The 23,176-nt window shown below is 36.8% G+C and overlaps 2 protein-coding genes across 2 annotated transcripts in view; one reads left to right on the top strand and one right to left on the bottom strand.

The window, feature by feature from the left end:
* The window catches only part of IFT140 (intraflagellar transport 140), an 82,507-nt gene that overhangs the window by 17,335 nt on the left and 41,996 nt on the right, over positions 1 to 23,176 (top strand). Inside the window, exons 10-18 of the mRNA XM_062588688.1 lie at positions 3,919 to 4,122; positions 4,493 to 4,565; positions 5,291 to 5,382; positions 6,453 to 6,580; positions 8,150 to 8,267; positions 8,758 to 8,885; positions 12,760 to 12,907; positions 14,486 to 14,617; positions 16,572 to 16,771. Coding sequence (XP_062444672.1) covers positions 3,919 to 4,122; positions 4,493 to 4,565; positions 5,291 to 5,382; positions 6,453 to 6,580; positions 8,150 to 8,267; positions 8,758 to 8,885; positions 12,760 to 12,907; positions 14,486 to 14,617; positions 16,572 to 16,771 — 1,223 coding nt within the window. The remainder of the gene's footprint in view (positions 1 to 3,918; positions 4,123 to 4,492; positions 4,566 to 5,290; positions 5,383 to 6,452; positions 6,581 to 8,149; positions 8,268 to 8,757; positions 8,886 to 12,759; positions 12,908 to 14,485; positions 14,618 to 16,571; positions 16,772 to 23,176) is intronic.
* The window catches only part of TMEM204 (transmembrane protein 204), a 29,958-nt gene continuing 23,862 nt past the window's right edge, over positions 17,081 to 23,176 (bottom strand). Inside the window, exon 3 of the mRNA XM_062588772.1 lies at positions 17,081 to 19,275. Coding sequence (XP_062444756.1) covers positions 19,031 to 19,275 — 245 coding nt within the window. The 3' untranslated portion in view covers positions 17,081 to 19,030. The remainder of the gene's footprint in view (positions 19,276 to 23,176) is intronic.

The raw sequence follows: 23,176 nt of genomic DNA, 5'->3' as shown, positions 1-23,176 counted from the left end.
TGCCCCCAACATTACATGGGAAATCATTGATAAATTTAGGAGTTGAGTTTATAGAGATTTCTATGACTTTTTGCCCCTCCTCCCATCTACATTAAGGACCTCAAATAAAACCTCTAATTTCTCCAATTGCTAAGTAATAAATTCTTGTACTGGAACATACAGAAAGCCTTAACCTGAAAACAAATGTTATGACTTATGTCTGGAAATAGCCTGATATGTTTGCAGAAATCTGTCTTGGCATCGATCCATGTGCAACAGCTAAAGCACTTAAACGTTTTTTTTCACTCACAGCAGAATAGCTGTTCAGATGGATATGTATGCTGCAACAGCTACCTTTTTTCTGAAGGAGGAAAACCCTTGAATAACTTTCAAAATTGAAATGGGCAGAAGAATTACATGTTTGTAGCTAGTCTGTTACAGGCAGGCTTAAAATGGTCAGTAACATAAAGCTCTGAAATGCAAATAGATCTCTGCCTGGGAGCCCCCTGAAATTGTTTTCTGGCAAAGATAGATTGTCAGAAGCCAAGTTTATGTAAGCTTATTAAAACAACAAGCAAGAAAATTTGATTTAAATAAATGATTTTAATCTCAGATAATTTCCTTGGTTTTAGTCACTTTTTTTTCATAAAAAGTTTGCTCTTATTGGTAGTTACAACAATAAAAATACTTATTTACAACCAGATATACTTCAGGTGAAAAGATATATTCTCTAGAAGGACACACTATATTTTTGCATGCAAAATGATTTTTTTCAGATGCCTTTTTCTTTTTCAAAATTAGGAAGTGAATGATGCTTTGTTTACTAAATAGTTTTTTTCCGTGACATTAGTGTCAAACTATGTGGATAATAGATTTTGTCTAACAAATTTGCAAAACAAACATTTTAAAGTATTTTTACTACTCTTCACAGTATTTTTAATGCTGAAGGTTATAACAATGTATTGTATTATGAGATTTATTAATTTTTAATCCATTCTTCATTAAGCTGCAGGATTCAGCACTTTGAATTATTGTCAATGATTTATTGTGGGCTTAAACATAAATACTATCTTTCCGCACTTACTTATTATTTTTTTGCTATATACAAAAGAAATTAAATGAGCACTACAGTCAAAAAATTTAAGTTTGAAAATATTGTACATTAACAACAAATTAGCTTTCTTGACCACCTACCATTCTCCTGAAAGGTAAACAAAGCTTTCTTCTAAATTCTTCAGGGTTTTTCATTTTGTTTGTTTGTTGTTCACTAATCTAAAGTTTTGTCTGGGTTTTTTAGGATTGCTGTTATAACTTAGATTATTCTGTTGCTGTGCTTAATACGTGAGGACAATACCCCTTGTTTTGGGGGAGGAATGAAAATCAAATAAATGTATCTAGTGCCTTGCAAGAGAAAATGTTTTTATGTTTTCTTCTATTCGGGTTTCATATTAGAATGGAAAGTATGTAAAAAGCAATGGCATTTGCTTGCTCTAGGTAGGAGCATAGTGAGGGAGTATATCAGAGTCCTACTTTCTAAATTAAAGCGTAAGGCTAGGAAATGCTATTGAAGTCAGTAACCCAAATCTTTTGTTAAGATGCTCCCATAACAAAAGGCCCAGGATATAGGAAATAGTGTGTGCAATTAGCATATCATACATCTGCAAATAAGTTGAGGGAGAGGAAGAGATATAGATGTTTATGTCAGCTTGACCGTTCAAATATTTTCCAGATAACAGGATATGGAGTGCCGTCCAGAAATAGCACCTTGTTCCCAATGTTTGTTAGTTTGGCAATGCTTTTGTTTATTCTATCGTCAACAATCGCTGCATTTTTATCTCATTTGATAAAGCTAATTTTAATTACAGCTACTTTAGGGGTATTTTGTAATGCTAATCTTTACAGTTAAAAGCATTCTGTAAGTGGTTTTCAGAACTGTCACACATGGAGTCTTTTGGTAATTCCTGTGAAGGGCTATTCCTGTGCTTCCACGAAAATCTTGGAACAGCCACATACTATTGCAAAATCAGAGTGTCAATATCTTCATTTGGTTTCTTGCCAAGCTAATCTTTTTTTTTACCCTGGTGTAGTGGCTTCTTAAGAGAAGTGATGGGGAAATGCACTCTAGCTCATCTGCTGTGCAGTATAGTACTCTAGCTGCTGTTAATTGTAAGTAAATGCTCTTTTAAAAAAACAAACAACTAGCCATGCAAATTAACTTTATTTCTCAGATGGCACCTTTGAATAAAATAAAATATTTCCAAATACAACTGTTTAAATCAATGTTAGTGGAAGAGTATAACCACAGAAGTATCAATATGTCTGCATTTGTGATTAAAAAACTTTCAAATCTGAGAGTTAATATGAAACTTAAATAACTTCGAGGGAAACAGAGACCTTGGAGACTTCACATATCCCTAAATTTATAGAGCTTTTTAGTTGTATAGGAACAGGGATGTTTTGGGACCTCAGAAGATTTTTCTACAGCTCTTAGAAACTTTATAATTTATCTAGCCTATTTGGAAGAATGTGTGAATGGTCTCTGGTAGATCTTCAAAGAAAATCCAAAAAATAAAACCAACAACAAGAAAAATAACCCTCTGCCTGTTTCCTGGCCCAGGTCCCATGCAGAATCTGTGCAATGATGTTAAGCGATATGAGGCTTGAACTAGGAGTGCCACTTACCAGGGAGTGCTATTGGTGGCGTATGTGAGTTCAGGCTTTGCACTTCCCTTATAGCTTCCAGTCTAGAGTTTGGATAACCTGGTATGCAAGAGGAGTTCATGTGTAGTCAACTGGATGTCCTCAATGCTTTCTGAAAAGAATTATCCTTTGATAAGAATAAGCATGAAAAATATCAGACATGCTTATCTACCTATTAATATGGAAAGAAAGAATTAAAATGGGACTATTAACTGCTCTCTGTAATAATATAGAGAGAACTCATCAGCTGCGTCTTAAAACCTGTATCTTTGCAAACTACGTCAGAGGCAGATTACACCTTTCTCCCATCAAATTTTGAAATCTCTGTTTTTAAAGTGGCTTTTTGTAGGTGATATTTTTCAATCTTAAAATATAATTTTAAAAATAGTTTATGATCCTAAATCATATATGCTGTTGTTCCTAATTCAGAATCTAGGGTGGTCAGCAGGTCAATAATTGATCCAGAACTCTTTGTTTTCATCTTACTTAAATGAGTAATTGTTAATTCTTCAGGCAAGAATCACCTTTTTGTTAGAGATTTGTGATATACCTAGTGCAACTGGTCTGGTTCTTTTGGAGACTATGCAATGTAAATAATAACTTGCTAGAGTATAAACTCTGTAGTATATGGAAAATAAAAAAAGAGAAAAATAATCTTCATAAAACCGATCGTAAAATAAACTTGGCTGGAACACGAGGATTCATCAAGAAGGGAGGAGTGTTCTTTGAGACCCCTTTATTTATGCAGGTGATCAGTAAGATCTGCTAGAGAATTTGAGCTACATTTTTGACCGAAAGGGCTAACAAAGTTGCAAAAAAGAATAAAGTAAGTGAATAAGGAATTATGTGTACAGCTTGCTTTTACCGATCAAAGCATTATTAATCCCTCTGCGTATGTGATTCTGTCTTGCAGTATTAAATATGAGGTGGTAAAATAGCATCTTAGGAAAGAAAAATGGCTTTAATTTATGAAAACACTCTTCTGTGTAGACCAGGGGAGTCTGAATAGCTGCATAACTAGCATAATATTTCTAATCTCTAACAGTTCTAGCCATTTGTCTTGGTTTTATTTAGATAGTATGGTTTTATTTAGATATATTATGTTTGTTTCCCCCTACTCCAGTTTATCTATCTTGGGACATTGCTGTGACTGTTTAAAATCTTAAATGCTTTTTCTTTTTCTTTCTTTTTTTCTTTTCTGTTTTTTTTCTCCTTCCTTGCTCTTTCCACTGTTTATAGTGGGGCTCCAGAAGAAACCTACTGGCAGTGAACAACATCAGCTCTGTGGTGATTCTCAGCGAGCAAGCCATGTCATCTCATTTTAATCAACAAGTGGCTGTTGTACAGGTGTCTCCCAACCTGTTTAACGTGACTTTTTTCAGCACTGGAGCCACACACAGTCTTCGTGTCGATATGAATGTTAATGGAGTCTTCACTACTAAGGTTACTTCCCAGCCCAGTTGTGGGTCTTTCTGTATATATGCACAAATATTTGCCTAGTTAAGTACATGGAGACCAAAGTCTGTATCTCTTTAATATAACTCTTCGCTGATACTCCATTTCTTGTGAAATGAACGGTAAGTATTTTTATGACTGTAGCAATCAGACAATAGTGGAGTTGATTTTCAGATAGTACAGTGAATCAGTAGTTTTCTGGTTACTGACTTCTATTTGTGTGACCAGAAACCTTCCACCTCACTATGCAGATGAACTAGGAAAAGGTGGGTATTGTGTGGAAGGTCTCATTGTGTTACCCTCTTCCAAAAGAAATTGGATGTATAAATGCTTTTTTTTTTTTTTTTGGTTGCTTTAGGATGTTGTTGTATTCTGGAATGGGAAGCAAGTTTCTGTCTTTGAATGCTCAGGAGTAACCTTAAGAAATGCAGGTAGGACTTCCAAACAGAGCAAAGAGTGGAGTATTAAGAATGTTAAAATTGTTGCCTTCTTGCAAAGTTGTATGTTTCCTTCATTCATGATAGATGATAGAGTATAATAATATTTTTCACTTTGCACTTATAAACACTAATTAGTCTTCATATTGCCATTTTGCAGGATAGAAGGATTGGAGTATAAAAATATAGGTCAGTAGTTAAACAAGTCATCAACAATACCAGTGCTCAAATACCAGCTTCTAGATCTGCGCTTTATTCACTAAGTATGCTGAGATATAATACACAGGTTGACCTCAGAATATGCTGGTGTTCTTGTCTATGGGTCAGAGGTAGCAGTGCAGCAACAGAGGTAAACCTGAAGATATGTGTGTCTGTAGGCATAAAATTAAAATACATATCCACGTAACCTCTGTTCAGCTTCAGCCCAGTTTTGGAGGTACCTGAAGACTAAACGTGTGCTTCATTCATAAAGTTTCTAAGGCACCCAGTTGTGCACGTGCCTTGACAAAATCGAGGTTCTCGTGGCTACTCTTCGCAGTCCAGATGTCAGGTCTGGATTTGAAAGGTGTTCTCAGATCCAACCTATCAGATAGGTCCTTACGTAAAATATGATATGAGGAGAAGTCTCCTTTTTGTCTTTTAAGTAAATCATGACAACAATTGCTTCCTTCCTTTTGCATCTGTTTATTGTAATGATGGTTTTATTGTGATTGTTCCAGGCTCTTTCCTTTGTGACTCTCCAGTTGTGTGCGTGCACGAAGAAAATCTGTACACAGTTGAGCCAAATCGGGTCCAGGTCCGCACCTGGCAGGTAAGGGAAGATGAGATGAACAGAGGAGGTGAATAACGCATCTCGGGGTTGCTTAGCTTAGTAGGATTGCTGACTGTGGACCTAGCTAAACAAACTGAGGTAAAAGGAACGCATTCTTCCTATTTTTAGTGATAGCCATAATGATCATTCAAGAATGTCATGACATAAAAATAGGGCCATAAAGCTGAGATCAACTAATACGCTTTACTGCTTTCAAAGCTTAGGTGTGCTGTACTTGCAACTTAAAAGTTAAATGGAGGTGTAAATCTATTGACTTTGCCTTTGTGACAGAAAAAGTGTTGAGGGTTTCAGCTGAAAGATTTTTGACACTCTCTGTTCTTTAAAAAGTCTGTCCTATTTAAGTACTACTGCAGTCTAACTAGTAAGTATTTATAATAGAAAATAAAATTCAGTAAGGACCAGACTTTTTAAGATGATCAAAATTGCATGCATATTGAATGTGTATATTATTAACAGGAAAATGAATGTACACAGTATTTTTATAAGGTAATGAAAACACTCCATAGAAGTTTGGTTTAGAAGTGTGTTCCTGCCAAGTCTTCTGTTTAAACATTGCAGCCTATGCCAGTCCATGAGAATCAACGAGAAATCTATTAGAGTTCTATGATATATCTTTATTTAAGAAATAAATTTCTTAAATAAAATATTTATTTCTTATAAAGAGTAGGATTTATCACAATAAGGAGTGAGTTTATCTATTTATTTTGCCAGCCGCATATTAATAGACCTATATGGACCAGTATTTAGGTGTCCTTTTTAGCTAGAAGAAGTTACAGAGCTGATCTTTACAGAAGGGTACCTCTAAACCTTGCCTTTTTGGAGGCTGTACATCCAGGTTTTTGACCTGAAATGCAGGTTGCATTTGTTGAAACATTGTGTAAGATGGTGTGTATGTGTGCACGCATTTGTATGTATAGTTTCGCTCATTTTGCTGATAATGATTTGGCTAACACAAAGTTCAGCAACTGATTAGCTAACTTAGTGACAAAATAAATCCCTCTTAATTAGACATTGAATATCCAAAGTTAGTGTTATGCCTTTCTCCTCAGGGCACAGTTAAACAGCTGCTGGTGTTCTCGGAAGCAGAGGGGAATCCATGCCTCCTGGATGTGTGTGGAAATTTCCTGGCTGTGGGAACAGATTCGGCTCACTTTAAAATCTTTGATCTCTCTCGCAGGTATTAATAAGGCTTTAGAAAACCTGCTTATAATTGAGGGTACCTTTTGTGGTAAAGGGGAAACTTTTAATTATTTTTGTTCTGGTGAAAAGCGATAGCCTCTCTGAATCTTAAGAGAGTACATGGAGCCTATATGAATTGATGGCCTTTCCCTAAAGCAAGGGAAGAGCCACAGAATTATTAGACAAACCATGGAATGAGTAATGTAATAGCAATACTTAAAAAATATATATATATTATGGGGCATGTTTATGTGTATCTGAGAGTGGGTGGAGAAGTTTTAGAAGATCAAGGCAAGGATGTCACATGTTTCTGCTGATAACCTAAACAAAAAGAAGAATAGTGTGTCCACAGTTCCTCAGTTCGTTTCCTCCACAGGATCAGTGAATCCAGGTTTGTTGATTTATGACAAGATTTGAGACCCAACTTCTTAAAATCTGTTTCTACTCTTCTGAGATTAAGCTCTTGTTTAAGTTAGGTAATGGGTTTGCTTAACTTAGTTCAAATTATATTGTGTGTTTCCATACTGACAAACAGCTATGGCATGAAAAAGACATATTCCCGACATGACTTTTTTTTCAGAAATGTATCTGCTAGTGACCAAGGCATGTTTAAAAACCTGAAGAAACTTAAGAGTAAAATCGGGCCTGTCCTTTCTTATGCGCTCTCGTGAGTGGAGTGCTAAACTCTAGCTTATCTCATTTGGATAATCATTAGCATAGGACACAATTTGAATACACTGGATTTGGGCAGCTTGTAACTAGCTGTATTGGATTGACCGTGATGTTTGACAGTGAAAGAAATGAGCTTAATTCTTGCATATTACGTTAAATTTTCATGGCAGGTCATGAAAACACTCCTTCCCAAATGATGACTATAATGTTGTCTTTAATTTTAAAGGTAGCATAGTTAACTTAGAATAAATGAGAGGTCTAAACAGGTAACCCAAGAATGTTATTTTTACAGAATCAAAAATTTTTTACATAGGATCATATGGATTTAATATACGGTCACTTCTCTTTGTCATCTTCTATTGATTCACAAGATTTTTCCTTTTTGTACTAAATAGTTACTGGTTTTGTACATACAGCAGTGGAGGGATTATTTTGAGATATGAAAAAAAGGTGTGTGTGAATGATGCAATCATTTGGAAATTGTGTACTATAAGAAACTAAACAGTTAAATGATATAAATACCCCCCTGTGGCAATGACTTACTTTTGCTCCAGAGTGTATTTACACACACACAGCTTTTATGTGACAGCCTATCTTCTATTTTCATCCTACTGCTCAATTTCCTCATAGAGGAAGAAACTTGGTACTACAAATTCAAAATTTATTTATTTATTCATGCTGATTCATTGAGGAAAGTGTCTCATTAACCTCTTCCTGAAAGTAAGGCAGATGGGAGCAATTCTCTGGAGAGGAAGCTAGTCTGGGGCAGAAGGATCATAGGATAGAAATAAACAGAAGACTTTTAAGTCTTACTCATAATATGAAAAATGTTATTGACTGCTAAGTGTTGCCACTTGCATGCCACCATGTGAATTAAGTTTCTTTCTTTCCACAGAGAGGCAAAAGTGCACTGCCATAGCAAGAATTTTTCCGAGCTGCTTCCTGGCCTGGGTGGCATTGCATCTGTCAAGTGCAATGCCAATGGCAACAAAGTCAGCATCCTAGTTAGCAAGGTGAGGCAAAGCTCTTTACTTTCTGCCAGAGGGCCTGGCCATTGTTGTCGGACTCATACAGTGCAAGAAAATTTCTGAAAATACAGGATTAACTTCTCAGAAACAAACTTGCATTTTCTGTGCATTGTACTGGGACTTGAAATTTCAGGGCCAGGTGTGCAGCTAAACACTAAAACTAAGCTGTGCTAAGGTTTTCTACGTTTCATGAGAAGAGCAACTCAGAAAAGAAGGGGGCAGATTAGTAAAAACACTATTTGGTAGCATTTCAGAGAAGTCAAAGGCTAACTTGCTAGAACAGAAAAATAGCGTGAAATTTTCTGGTGTTTCTTCCAAAGAATGTTCCTGTGTTATTACCACTGCACAAAACTATGACAGCATGAAGCAGATGAGATAAACAGACTGTGTGAACTTCTCTTTTTTTTTTTTTTTTTTTTTTTTTGTTTTGTTTTTAACTGCGTGCTTCAGTGACTTTGATTTTTCCCTTTCATAGGTGGATGGGAACATTGATTCCAAGATCTGTTTCTACGATGTTGAAATGGACAAAGTTACACTCTTTGATTTCAAAGCTGAACAAGGAAATGGTAGAGAGAAGCTTCCTTCTGGACAAGGCATTAACAAGTAAGAAGCTTTTATTTTGAAAAGTATAGCTTGTAGCTTTAAGGTAGGAATCTGTCCTGTGATGAGAAGCCACATCTTGATATTGGCATTTCTCTGTCTTTGTGTAGGAACTTGAAACAATTTATTTTTTTTAAACTAATTTTAATTTTTTTAATTAAACATTTAATTAAAACTGGTAGGTAATTTCTGTGTTTTGACAGTCTGTATCCCTTCTGATACGTTAACTAGAGAGTTTCAAATGGTGGTATCTCAAAATAAGCAGGAGGAGGTGGTTCTTCACACAGTATGCAGCCAAGCTATGAAACATCCTTACAAAATATTTTTGGATTCTGAGGGAAGGGCTTATTGAGGTACTGGACAAAGTCATAGAGGAGAAGTCCAGTGAGTGTTATTAAAATTATGGAAGCCGTATCTGGCACAGGAAATCTCTTAGAGGGAAATGATTACGTGTTGGGGAGAGTGCTTCTGGAGCTATTAGATGACCATCATCAGGATTCTGTTCTTCAAATAATTGTGTTAAATCTTGGAAGCCCACTCCTCCATGAAGAGTTTACAGGGTAGGAGCTGAGAAGAGGGCATTCTGAGGCTACTTGTAGGACAAACATCTAAGTCCAGTACAGAATGGTTTTGTGAGGATAAAAACTTTAATGAACAACTATTTAGAAATGACTTGTTTTCATACAAGCTGCTCTTCGGCAAATACATTAGAAATCCTGGCCTCAAGGCAGCATCATACAGTGAACAAGGACTTTGTATGAAAGTGCAGTGGAATATTAAGGTACAGATTTCCATCTGGTTTTCTTGGTCAGTTATGCAAACTGTCTAATAATGTGTCTTGAGAAGATTGTTTTCAAGTGTAATATCTTGTGCAGCCCAGCAGAGGCCACCACAAACTAGGAATATTATTTCACTGATGTTTAAAAGCTAGATGGTGTCAGCATGAATAATCCATTTATCTGTGCTTCATTGTAGATTATCTTCAAATCACAATGAGTAAACTCATCAGAACATGATAATAATATCTATATTACTTCCTTTTCTCTCTCTCCTATTGAGGCAGAATCTAAAAACTCCCAGTTTTTTTACACAAATACTATTTTTCAGTTTGAGAATAATTTATTGAGAGTTAAATTCCATGGATAGAAATTGTGTATTTCCGCTTCCCCTCTAATCTGTCTGTTAATCTGCTTTCTAGCCCTTTTTTCCTCTTCCTCCCCAAAGACTACCCTTCAGTGGTGGCAGCAGATGATATATAATGATGAAATATATGATTTCTCTCATTTTTTCAACTTGGCATCTACATATATGCTTTATTTTTCAAAAGAATAGTAATCCCTTGCCAAAATAGTCTGAATCTATATGTCTGTATTCTTAACATGGCCTGCACTGAAGCAGTATCCTGAAGGACACAGTAAGTCTTACCTACAATTCTTATTTAAACTGCTATCAGAGTGTGGCTTTTCTAAGGCTGAAGAGATTTTTGTTGTGCTCAATCTGGTAATTCACCATGTCTCCGATTTCTTTTAGTTTAGTTTTTATTTAGAAAAGGGAATGAATTGTGGCATGTTTGGAGACTGAAGTCCCCCAGCTGCAGATCAGGTTCTTAAGTAGTTGCAACCCTGTATGTTCCCTCACTGTGTCCCACCATTGATGAGAAGTTTAGCAGATAAGTGTGGATCACACTGCGTGGCCTGGTCTCCACTGGATTCCCAACAGAGATGGCAAAAAGACTTTCAGGAGAGATCTGTTGCCTGAGAATATAAACTAATTTCTCCCCCAGCATTGTGACTTTCTGATGGTGATCTCTTCTGACCACTGCTGAGCTGGATATGAATTTGAGGCATATGTACTAGAAACTGTCTTCACTGCTTATCTAAATGCATATCAGTGTACTCAAGCTATCTTTAACCTAACTGGCTGGGAATTTCTAGAAGTGCTGGTAATAAATACCTTGGGGCAACTTGTAAAACCCACAACAAAGCAGAGCTGAGGTGGTCTCCGTGTTACAGTAGCTACACTGGTAACAGTAACCAAGCTAGATCATTTGAAGCATGTTCAAACATTTCTGTAGGACATGTGATGTCAGAAGAGGCATATTTTAGGTGCATAATTACATTTGTGTTAGCTTCCCCCCCCCCCCATTGAAATGCTTTACGTCCAGGTAGTCATGGTAAACGTGCAGAACAAGCTAGGTGACATTGCCATATATGAAGTGTTAGGAGGTAGGAAGATACATGTAGTTGATATTACAATACAGAACTACTGGTCTAGATAATTGTGTCCGTCTCCTGGTACGTGTTTTTTTTTTTTTTTTTTTCTTTTACATATTTTTACAACATTTTAAGCATGGACTAATGAGGCCGCTGTCTAGCTGTTTCTATGGCATGGCCTGCTTTGTTTCTGTTGGTTACTGACTTGTTAGCTCCCCAGCTGAAAAATACTGCTTTCATTTTGGTTAAATGTGGTCAGCACCAGGCTTGTTGATACTTACTGCTGTCTGTAATCATGCCATGCAAATTACAACAGGAACACAAAAATCTAAAAGCTTTCAGTTACTGCTCCTCACCAGCAATCCTCCTTTTGATACCTGATGTCCACATGCAGCTGGGTTTGCTAAGGTGACAAGCTTATTAGAGTGGTCAGAATCCGATCCTAAAGGTGTATTAAGCTTTGCCAAATATATATGTTAAAAAAAAAAAAGGAAAGAAATTAACCCCCCCAACAACATTGCCTCTAATAAAAGGCTGCATAAAAATTGGAAGCTCCCACTTGTACTAATGAAAATCTTAAGTTCCTGGGAGTGTAAGGGAGGTTTATGAGATCACCACTGAAATTAGCACTTCTTGTGGGCTAAGGGTGGTGTGCTAAAGACTTTCCTTCCAAAACAATAACCTTATTCAATTAGCTAAAAGATAATACTTCATTCTGTTCTACAGAATTTTTAAATAGATACTTCTATTTCCTAACGTAGGCTACAGTCAATACTATTACATCCTTAGCTGAAACTCTGTATTTTAGGTCCCAGTCCTGTCTTTTAGAATAAAAAGCTCAAATTCTCTAGAATTTCTTCGTTGTAGAGTTCCAGGGGATGGAGCCCTAGGCTGCGCTGAGCCTTAGGATGCCTCATTTGGCATTCTGTGCTCTCTCAGCTTCATGCTGATGGTGCAAATGGAGTGAGATTAGCTATGTAACACAGGTGAGGAGCGCCTCCTCCAAGGGAGTACATGAGCACCTCTCTTTGCTGATACCTACAGTGCTCACAAACTTATCACCCCAGCAGGTGTAGGAGTTCCACAGGAGGATGTAGCAAGGCAAGAGAAGTAAGTAATGATCTGGAGGATTAAAAGATGGGAATTCAGCTCCCTATGTAGCTTGAATGAGCAGGAGTTTAGATACTGTTATGGTTTATCTGCCAGAAAGACTTTTTAAAACCCTCAGTAAAAGAAATAATTGAGAGGCCTTCCACAATGTCTTTTGATTTTCTGCTCTTTTCCATTCGCTGATATGTTTGACCAATAACATATTTTGAAAGGAAAAGCCTTCTTAGTAAAATACAACATAGCAGGAATATCCTGGGAATTCTGTAGGCATGCCAGTTTTTTTGTATTTCAAACTGTATAATAGATTGAGTGAGCTCTAAATACTTAGATGAGCTAATTGGCATGGCTTTGCATTGTTTTTATGAGGTTGAAGTAATGGGAGAAATAGGAGTAATGTGTCTACCTCATCCACATTCTGAAAAAAAATATATATTTGCATACATTGTGATAAATTATTGTCATTATAAAGTTATCCCTTGGTTAGTCCTCTTTATATTCATGCACTGAACAAGTTGTAATTGCTTTATCTCCCTTTCTGTGTTTCTTGTTGGCAGGACTGTTGTGGAGTATCCAGAGTTGCACAATCACATCCCTGTTTGTCATTTCTGGGACCAGAGTGAACCAAGACTTTTTGTGTGTGAAGCAATTCTTGAAACAAGCCTACAGTCTCCAGACCAGAAGAAAAACCAGACCGAGAGCACAGTATGGTGGTCTTGTTTCTTTGTTTTTACCTTGCTGTGCTTGGAGTTCTTCCTATTCCAGTAATTAAATATTTGTACTTTGTTAAGCCGCAGGTTTAGGTAGTTTAGGCTATCATAGGCAGAACTTAGTCGCCAAACTAAGTGGTGTCTGTGGCTGCAGGCAGTCACTGTATGTTACCTTTCTCTTTTAGCCTTAGTTAAAAGAGCTAGAGGTGGTTTCTGAATCTAAGCAGGAATTTTGAGGATGATCAAAATCCAAAACTTGTATCTGGACTGCAGTTTTTCAGGGGACGTTGGTGGGTGAATTGAAAATCTTGAGATTTGATACTTATGTAAAGAAATTAATGCAGGTTTTATATCTTGAGTCCACTCTTAGCAGCAAGAATTGATTTGATAGAATAACAGAGACCCTACTGTTAAGGTGAATGGTGAAGTCAGTTTATCCTTCCTGCTCAGTTTTTACTGTCTTCTGCTCTTTTGGACAGACTTATATGTTGTTACAGTACTTCCCAAATTACATTTTATGCCTCTTCTTTTTTTAAAATAGCAAAAAATATTTTCTTTTTATTGTTAAGAAATAATCTAATCAACAAGCCCTTTCATCTGATGAATAATTTCCCCCTTCCCTTGCCAGTGTGCTTATAGCACTCTTTTCCTTTCTATCTGTGCAAAACTGTCTGATCGTCATCAATATTCCTTTGATTTAAAAATTCCATGTCCATTTGAAGTGCTCAGATTCATCCGTTGTTTTAGTTTAATATCTCCCAATCAGAAATAGAAAGCTTTTTGCTTTCTTTATTGATTGAATGATCCTGGATCTCAGAAAAATTATGGAAAGATCAACATGGAAAGGAATGTGAGTATCTCAAAAGATCTTGCTAGTGTCTTCCAGCAAAGAGAGGAACACTTCAACCTAGTATTTCCAATGTAAAGAAACAAAATTGTTTGGCTTCTACATAATTTTGACAAATAAAAAGATATAAAACAAGTGTAACTAATTTGGGGGCCTGCATTCAATAGCACTTCTAATTGTGTGCTTGTTCTTTAACAAGTTAGAAGTCTAATTAGCTAAAATGCTTTAATTTTGGCTGAAGCCAGATCAATATATAAACCATTACAGAAGCTATTTTTATATCACTAATATATTCCCTAATAACTCTCAGCAATCAGTGAGCTGCTGAAATTATAGCAGAAATAATGTCACATTGAAAATAAAGTATTGGAAAACAATGGTATTTCTTTGCATCTGAGTCAGAACTCTCGAAGAGAGGCTTCCAGATTAACAGTCTGTTGCCAGGAGCTTCCCTCTTTGGAGTTGGAAAGGTTGGTTCCTGAAAGGCAGAGGTGGCTTGCCCTCTGCAGTAGGAACACGATTTGTAATGTGGAATGACTTGTTGGCTACTTATAATAAGGAGGAAGCCTGCAGCTCTGCCCTGTCCAGCAGATGTGTGTGTGTGAATGTGTACGCTGTATTATTTTCAAGAGAAGGTTCTGCCAAGTGAAAATGGAAAATAAAAACAAAATGAAAGAAGGATATTGCACCATGAAAAACAAAACAATACTTCACTTCCTTTTCCAGCTGGATGTTTTGATTATATCATTCTTCAGTACTGAAGAGCATGGCCTTTTGCTTCAGGAAAGCTTTCCATTGCCTTCATCCTACCAGGCTCTCTTGGGCATAGAGGTGCCACATTATTACTTTGCAAAAAAGGTGAGGAAATCCTTTACAATCCTCCTATAAACTTAGATTTTTTTCAATGCTGCAGCAGTCAATTTTAGTCAAACTGCGTCTGCAGTAAGCAGGTGCAGCTCCAGTGGTGGTGGCTGCATCACATGTAGCAGTAACATAAAGATCATTTTGGTATCAATGTAGTTCGCAGTTTTGCAGAAATTGTACTGAACTGGCTTTTCATGGATATTGCAAACTAAATGTGATGTGCAAGCACAGGACACAGAGCATTTACCAGAAAACAAAACTAAAAAGAGGATTAAAAAACTATATATTTCTGCTGTATATAGTCACCATTTCTATAGTATATAAGATGAGAGTATACGTGTGTGTCAGATTTGCATATGGCATAAGAGAGTGTGCTTTAACTTCAGAAAAAACAATGCACTTCTTGTTGGAATGGAGCATAATCCCCACAGAATACCGAAGAGGGTAAGAATACCCATCTTGCACTGAATGGCTACTTGCTAAAAATATCAGGAATGCATCCTATAGCTTCTTAGAAACTTGAATGTGGATCCAAAATTGTTTGCATCTTAAGGTGATTAATAATTACCTGCATGCTGGAAATAATGAAACTTACTGTTTACAGAACGGATCTCAGGTCAAGCTCTGGCCAGAGTTCCTTGTTATCTGTTAAGACCGTGATCTGTACTGCTGTCTTTTTCCAGGAGGAGCTAACGGAGTCTGTTTAGTCTACCAAAGCACTTCTGTTTGGAAAGTCTAAAGGAATGTGATATTAATGATGCTTCTAATCCTTTGAATAAGTCAGGGACAGGCAGACCAATGCAATCCCATAAACCTCACCTCATATAACTTGGGAGAATTATTAAACACAGAGTCTTTATCTAGACTCTCCTATTTCAGTGTATTTAGATTCAGGGCAGTACTATGCAATGTAGCCCCTTTCCAAAGAATAGACTGCATACAATAATCTTCCCATGCAGACCTGGCTTTTAGAGTTGTACTTTATTTTGCCTTTAATATGAAAGGTCAAAGATGATCTGCATTTCTTTCCCCCATCTTGTCTCATGTTCTTTTACTTTGATATTACATCTCTTTTTCTTTTTTCTCTGTATGGATTATTGCTGCAATTAGTTGTTTTTTCAGAGAGGATGTGTCTATAAGCCTGTAAGTATTCATAATTGCATTATTCTGCTCCTCTTCCTTCATCCTGCTTCTCTCTCTTCTGTTTCCATTTTTTTTCCTATACTAGTTTATTGTATTTTAATGACAAAATTGTTGTTAGGTAGTAATTCATGTTGCAAACATGATTCAGTATATAACTGAGGTTGTTTCAAATATAGAAAATGAAGTTAATACAACAAGCCCTACTTGACTGAGTTTCAGCTCAGGGTTTCTCCTTATTTTATTCTAATGCCTTCCATGTCCTTATTCCAGAAATTCCCCCAAATTCTCTGTTTCTCCTGTTACTGAAACTGTAGAGGCTCCAGAACTGCCAATTGTACAGGAAATGATTAGAATTTGAGGTTTATGTTCATCTCATACACAGGCAAGAATAAAAGAATTGGGTCTAAATTGTTACCTTTAGAACAACAGACTGATTTTTGAGAAGAGAGGAAGCTTACAAATATTTATCTGAAATCTCTAGAAATCCAAGGACTTTAAAAGTATAGTTGTTATTCTAGTCTTAATTAGAATAGTCATTGCTGCATCTCATGTCTCCTAAACATTAGTGATGAAGTACTGTGGTTATTCATAATACATCATGGTATGCTAATCTCTTCTGTGACATTATGTATCTATGAACACTTGAAGTTCTGAAGCTTTGTGACTATTCAGTATTGAGCGTAGTCCCACAAAAGTAGAAAACTTGGACTCCGGTGGAAATACTCATGTAATTAACATCCTTCAGACATGTGAAGGAGTAAGTTTTATCTTGTATCGTACCTAAATGATATCGTTCTCGTTTTAGCCAGGAGAGGCTGAGACAGAAGGACAGGCAGAGTCTGGCTCGACGAAAGTCTCTCAGATGGTTGCCAGAAGACCCATGAGAGATTTTGTTGGATTAGGAGACTGTGATAAGACTACACGAGATGCCATGCTGAACTTCAGCTTCCATCTGACTGCTGGAGACATGGATGAGGCCTTCAAATCCATAAAGCTGATCAAAAGGTAACATAAATATTTGTATGTATGTCTTTATGGGTAGAGGTTATTTTTATTCAAAGTTTGTATGAAGGTCTCATTTTTCGTTTTCCGTTTCATTTATCGAACAAATGAAATATTTCATCTTACAGACTTTTGACACGGTCTGTCTTTTCTTTGTCTACAAGTTGTTGTTGTAAACTGTATGGATTCTATGGATTTTTTTATTTTTTTACTTTTATTTTTTTCTACTAAATGGGGAAAAATGGATTGATAATGATTGACCATATTTTATGTTTGAATGACAAAAACCCCACATTATGACTAGAGGAGAACTGAACATTCACAACTTTATTTATACATCTAAAGTAATCACAGTAATACCAAGTATTACGAATTTACCGACCATATAGCTGATTTTTAAATTTAAATGTACATTATTATAATATGGATATTGCAATATTAGAAGAAATAATATAATGTCTTTTAAATATTCCAATATCTTACTTTTTAAAAACCCTGCAATTAATTATAACATGTTATTTCTAGAAAACATACAGCTTTTCCAGAAAATAATGCAGACAAACGAATACAAATCTTAGTTGGTTTTTACAAACCTACTGTTAGAAGAAACTCTTTGTCAGCTTTATGGTACTGTATCCTGATAATCCAGAACAAAACACTTGTTCTAGAGCATCAGTCTTCGCAGAGTGTTGCTCACTTTGAACATGGTGCAGAGTGGCAATTGGGGTTGAGTTTCTTACTACATCAGAACTGGGTGCAGAACAGAACTCAAGAGCCAGCTTGATGATCACTTTTTATCAAAGTGTAGCGAAGTATGGTGGAAATAATGATAAAGAAGAAAAACAGCAAACTCAACGGAGAGCAACACAGCAATCCTAAAGAATTTGTAACATTCACAGATCATGGTCCTTCAAACCGATTGATAACTCAAAGTAGCATCCTTAAGAGTTTTCAAACATCTGTCATTGCCTCTAGTTCCTGTGTTTTACATATTTTCATATAATAGTTTTTGACCTAATGGTTTTCTTCCTGAAAGTCACATGCACATGAGTTTAGTAAGCCCTTGTGCTTATCGGAGTCAAGCTTATAAACATTCTGCCTAATTTCAAGGGTGCTAATTATTTTCATTTCACTACCAGGTTAAGGTACCAGGCATATCTTTTTCTCTCGTGGCTAAGTCTTGTATATTTGTCTAGTTGTCCAGTTCGGGTGCTTCAGTGGTAGTCAGTCTCCAGTATCCAATGTGCGGGTCTGTGTAACCACTGATGGGCAGAACTGGGTATCCTGACATAGGACTTTGATCTGGAAATGTTATGGCAAATATGAACACAAACTGGGACAAAAATCATTTGGGCTGAAGTATGTGTTCTTAGTAATCCTTTCCAGTAAAGTGAGTTAATAGTAACAGGAATTATTAGGGAGTCCAGGTAGCCTTCTTGTCACATCATAACACTGAAGTAGATTTTCAGCACCACATGTGGCCTGTTCTAGCTGGGTACCCTTTTCATGGTTAATGGCATGTCTTCATACCAACAAGATAATCCCAAACCTTAGTTTTAGGATACAAAAGAAGTGTTCTGCATTCCCTTACTTTACAATTAGAATGGTTGGAATTGCACTTTTTGTTTACACTGTGTGGATCATGCTTTAACTTGGAAGCAGGAGTTGCAACTAATTAGAAATTCCTTGAAGAGGAATGGATGGATGAGATGAAGGGACTAAAGATAAATGAAATTTAAACTCTTGCTAGAAATCATCACTTGTACAGTGAGTTTTCTACTTTCTCAGATTGCCTGTTCGTTAACTCTAAAGGAAGAATGACTATCAGTGGTCTCTTATAGCTTTTTTGCATCATCGTTAGGGAGCAGGAAAACTTTATCCAGACAGAAAGAGAATGTGTGTGGTTGCTTTTTTTTCTGTAATATCACCACATACACTCTATGTCTGCTACAGCTGAACCCCACTTACATATAGCTGTGAAGTTCTTTCAGGATTCTGACAATCCAATATTCTGTGCTGTACAGCAGAGGGGAAGGGCAATATAATATAATATAATATATATATATATATATATATATATAAAATTATGTGCATTATGTATATAGATGGAGCCCATCCAAATAATAATTGAGGGCCTCTGCCCACAAGAGTGAGCTTTATGATGTCCTTCAACCCTTAGTTTTAAATTACAGACTATATTTATAGAAAACAACTCCAGTGCAGATCTCCTTGGAAATCTCTTCCCCTTTCAAGTCCATGCTTTCAGCACGGTGACTCAACGTAGTCATTTTCCAGGCCGCGGCGGAATCGAGCGGTCAGGGTGCGACTAATAACTATGACCCGGGGTGCCATACAGTCCTCTCGCCTGTGAAGGATGTTCCATATGAGGATGGCAGCTGCCAGCGTGGCCAAAAGACACGCTCCGATGTTCAGGTAGCAAGACCATGAGAGGTTGGTGTATGGTCCGATGCGGTAGAAAGTCACCAATCCAATAACCAGAACAAAACCTGTGAGGAGAATGGGAGAGAATGTTTTTTTAAAATGAGTTATTCTTTCAAATGTCTCTAGTGTCAAGATGTCTTAGGCCGTTATTCATGGGTCCATAAGTCTTTTCCATTTTTATTGTGAAGTATTGTATGTATTCTTTAAGGCATATTTGGACAGGGCAATATTTTACACAAAGACTGGGTGTCTGAAATGAAGTCTCAGTGTTGGATTTAAACTTCTAACTCCCACTTCACTGTTTCTTGTGTGTGTAACATTTTTTTCCTCATCTTGTTTCACTGACACAAATTGTCATCTTTCTTACTCCCACTGCCAACATAGCAAACAAGTATAGTAATAATAATAATGAAAATCCTTTGTACATGAGTACAGTTATTCTGTTCTTCTGTACTGTAAAATGTTTATTTAAGGCAAACCACTATTATGATCTGGAAAGATGATGAATAGCAGAGTATATGTTACAGAAATAACAAAAAAACATACAGCAGCCAAAAAAAAAAAAAAAAAAGGCAAAATAAGCGGCACTCCGTGGCCTACTTTTTCTGTGCTGGAAAAAAAGTATTATGAGGGACTAAACCAGGCAGGCATAATACTATGCCACCAGAAGCAAGGTTTCTGTTCCTCACCTTTCTTTTTGATAGACACTGCTGCTAAATAATAGTATTCCTTATTTCACAGATGAGGTGACTTTTCTAGTCATGCGGGAAGTCTGCTTTAGAACAAGGGACAGAAACTAAATCCCTTGACTACCACTTTTCGTATGGTAGTAAGACTGTGCTTCTGCGCAGAAGCATGCATCAATAGCGCGTAACTACTTTTCTGTCCTCTCTGCCTTGTATTAGTTTTTCTTCCTATTACCAAATAAACGTACTTTCAGCTCTTAAGAGAAGTAATTTATAGGTTTAATTAGGTTGAAACAAACATACAAAGAGGCAAATATGTCTCACTAATGCAGAAAAAGCTTCCTCTTCTTTTTCTTACACACGTAACTTTAACAGCCACTGTAACACGAGAAGTTTCATGGACAAAAGAGCCTGCTCATGAAGGAAGACTGGGGTAAACAAGAGCCCATAAAAGGCCAGAAGGATCTGTAGATACCATCTCCTAAAGTTCATGGGTAAGGACAAGCCATTCTTTCCTAAATGCAAGCGTCCCAACGCTCTGCTTTTGCAATTAGCTGCGCTGCTTGCAAACCCTGTTCCCAAAGATACAATGCAGTGCTCTAAAACAGGGTACGGAGACACTCACTTGGTTGTATCATATCAACTTTGTGTTTAGTAAGAGTACTAGTAATGCAGCGAAGATGGAAAAGATAAAAAGTATACATAGATTAAAAAAACAGTAAGAAAATGAAAGAAAAATGAGGGGGAAAAACCAATCACCACTTAAATAGACACACGACACTTAATTCCGAGAGTCAATGTTGAGAAAGCTGAGTCCCTCTTATAAACAAGCATAGAATTAGTACTAATTCAGGAAATGTCTGGCATCCTCAGCTCTCTTGTGGCTACCTAGAAGGTGATTTGTAACTCCCATAGCTGCTTGCTGCACCTCATCCTCTTAAAAGTAGCATTGTGTTAGAGATGGTATGTACCAGCAATGGTTTGAAGTAAGGCCGTCCTTCCTAAGGATATAGGAAGAGGAAATAGATTCTTACAGAAGGAGTAGCTCTTTCCTGCTCTTTTGCCACTCTGTAGTAGCATCTGCTGTGAAGAAAGCCCGACGTACTCCAGGTGTGTTTTAGACTGATGAATCAGTTGTAAGGACAGCAATTAAAGAGAACGCCTTGATTTTGTTAGCAAGATTCTTTGGGACATCATGAAATCTAGCAGTCATTTCATTTTTGAATTTATTTATAAATGAACTACTTTTTTATGGGGAACAAATGTAGCCACATGGAGCACATTAACTTAACTGAGTTACAGAAACCACTGACTTGTGCAACAGCTGTTCACTCGTGCTCCAAGGTGAGTCTGCAGGCTCACTTGTGTTCTTAACATTAGCTGAATTAGAGCGGGGATCCTTACGGGTCATCACTTAGCATTATTTCTAAATGAACTGGTTAAAAAGTTGCTTCTTGTTTTCTGTTTGATAAAATTGAGACGGAAACAAAGTAAAGTGTTTCTTGACAAATTAAGCTTAAATCTTCATTTTTTTTCTGTAATCGCTAATGGATGACATGTCTTAGATCAGATAAGGCATTCTTTTTAAAATACTGCTCTCTTGAAGCCAGGCAGATGTTATCTACATCCTTCAATGGTACAGAGTGTTGGAGGCAAATGTCTTTGAAAAAAATTGAGGCTAAAATTGTTGAAGGAGATAATGTTCATATGGATAATATTCATATTCATCATGTGAAAGTGGAAATACTCCCTGAGCATTCAGAATCCTCACTGAAGCTGACACTAGTTTTTTGAACATTCATAGAACACTACTTTCGTTCCCAAACCTATGGTTATTTGTGCTCTTCCTTTTCTGTGATGTCTCCCTTACTTGCTTTTGAATTCAAGTGACTGCTGTTTGGTGTTATCTGGGTCTTGCACAACTTTATTCTGTTCTTCTATTGTTAACAGTAATAGCATAAAAGAAGACTGACAGAGCTGAAAAAATAAATAGTTTTTCCTCACTTCCAGTGTGATGCTTTCACTATTGCATTCTTCTTCTGAGCTCAGTTTCTCCTGAGGTATGCGCTTGAGGGAGAGAAAGAGATAGATGCTATACTTTTTGTGAAATACATCAGTTTTTAAACTCTCCTTTGAGATGACTTCATTCCCCATATTTAGAACCAAGAGGAGAAAACCTTTCTCCCATGTTTTGTGTTGTCCATCACAGCTGTAATCCCGTGGGAGCAATGTGTGTTTAATGCCATGCATTTATAGAGATAAAGTTGTATCTCTTCCTCTAAATCTGAGGTCTTTAGGTCTTATAATACAAATAAATACCAATTATGCTTTTCTCTTCTACAGATTGCAATCCACTTTTTGAAGGATGACAAATGCTACTTTTTCCCATATAAAGGCAGGAAATTGAGAGAAGGAGATTGTTTGCAACTTCCTGTGGCCAGGTTAGGGACTTGCGCCTTTTCCTTCTGTTTTAAAATTCCCAGAGGAAGCAGGGCACCGAGGAAGGAATCAAGAGACCTGTCTTACTGATGAGTCTGTCTGGCACATGACAAAAGTTTTCCTTTCAGTCACTTTTTTTCCAGTGTACGTTCATTTTCACAGTAATTTCAAAAAGCATTAAATAAAAAGGAAGTGTGATATAAATTACAAAACCTGTCAGAGAGACTTATTGGCTGGACTTGAAATAGTTTTAACTAATATGCATTTTAAGGTTAGAATTCAATTTGATAATACTTTTTAAGGAGGAAGAATTTAAGAACTTAAGCTGCGTATCATGACCACCTATACAGGTACCTCTAAAGGACAGTTACAAATATTAATAATAATCCACTCGAAACAAATAATGTAAGAATGTGTAAAGCTCTCTTAGCAGAGGCAGCTGACTACAGGAAGACCAGCTGCATAGCGTAATGCTGATGCTGCATAACATGTCTTGCAGCTTTCTTCCTTTTCACAAAAATGATGCCCGGCTCGTGGCTAGCTCATTCTGCCAACAAGTCAGAAGGCAATGTTCTGCGTAGTCCACAGGGCAGCTGACATTTTAACACAACAAGGAAATAATAACTCTAAAATCTTGATTATGCATCAGAGCTGAGCAAAGCTGTGAGTGTCGTTGACTGTGTACTGGCATCTGTCCTAGGTGTTCCAATGCCTTCTAATAAGTTTTATATTTCTTTTCAGTGTTTCCTTCAACAGAGTTGCACAGAACTGGACGATCTGCTCAAAAGCTAGTAGAAATCAGTAGCAGCCTTTCTACTGACTTGGTAGGCTTTAGTTCGTA

The sequence above is a fragment of the Rhea pennata genome, chromosome 15 (assembly GCF_028389875.1).
Source record: "Rhea pennata isolate bPtePen1 chromosome 15, bPtePen1.pri, whole genome shotgun sequence".
NCBI lineage: Eukaryota > Metazoa > Chordata > Aves > Rheiformes > Rheidae > Rhea > Rhea pennata.
The sequence above is the reverse complement of the archived record's forward strand: the minus strand, read 5'-3'. Positions and strand labels throughout refer to the sequence as shown.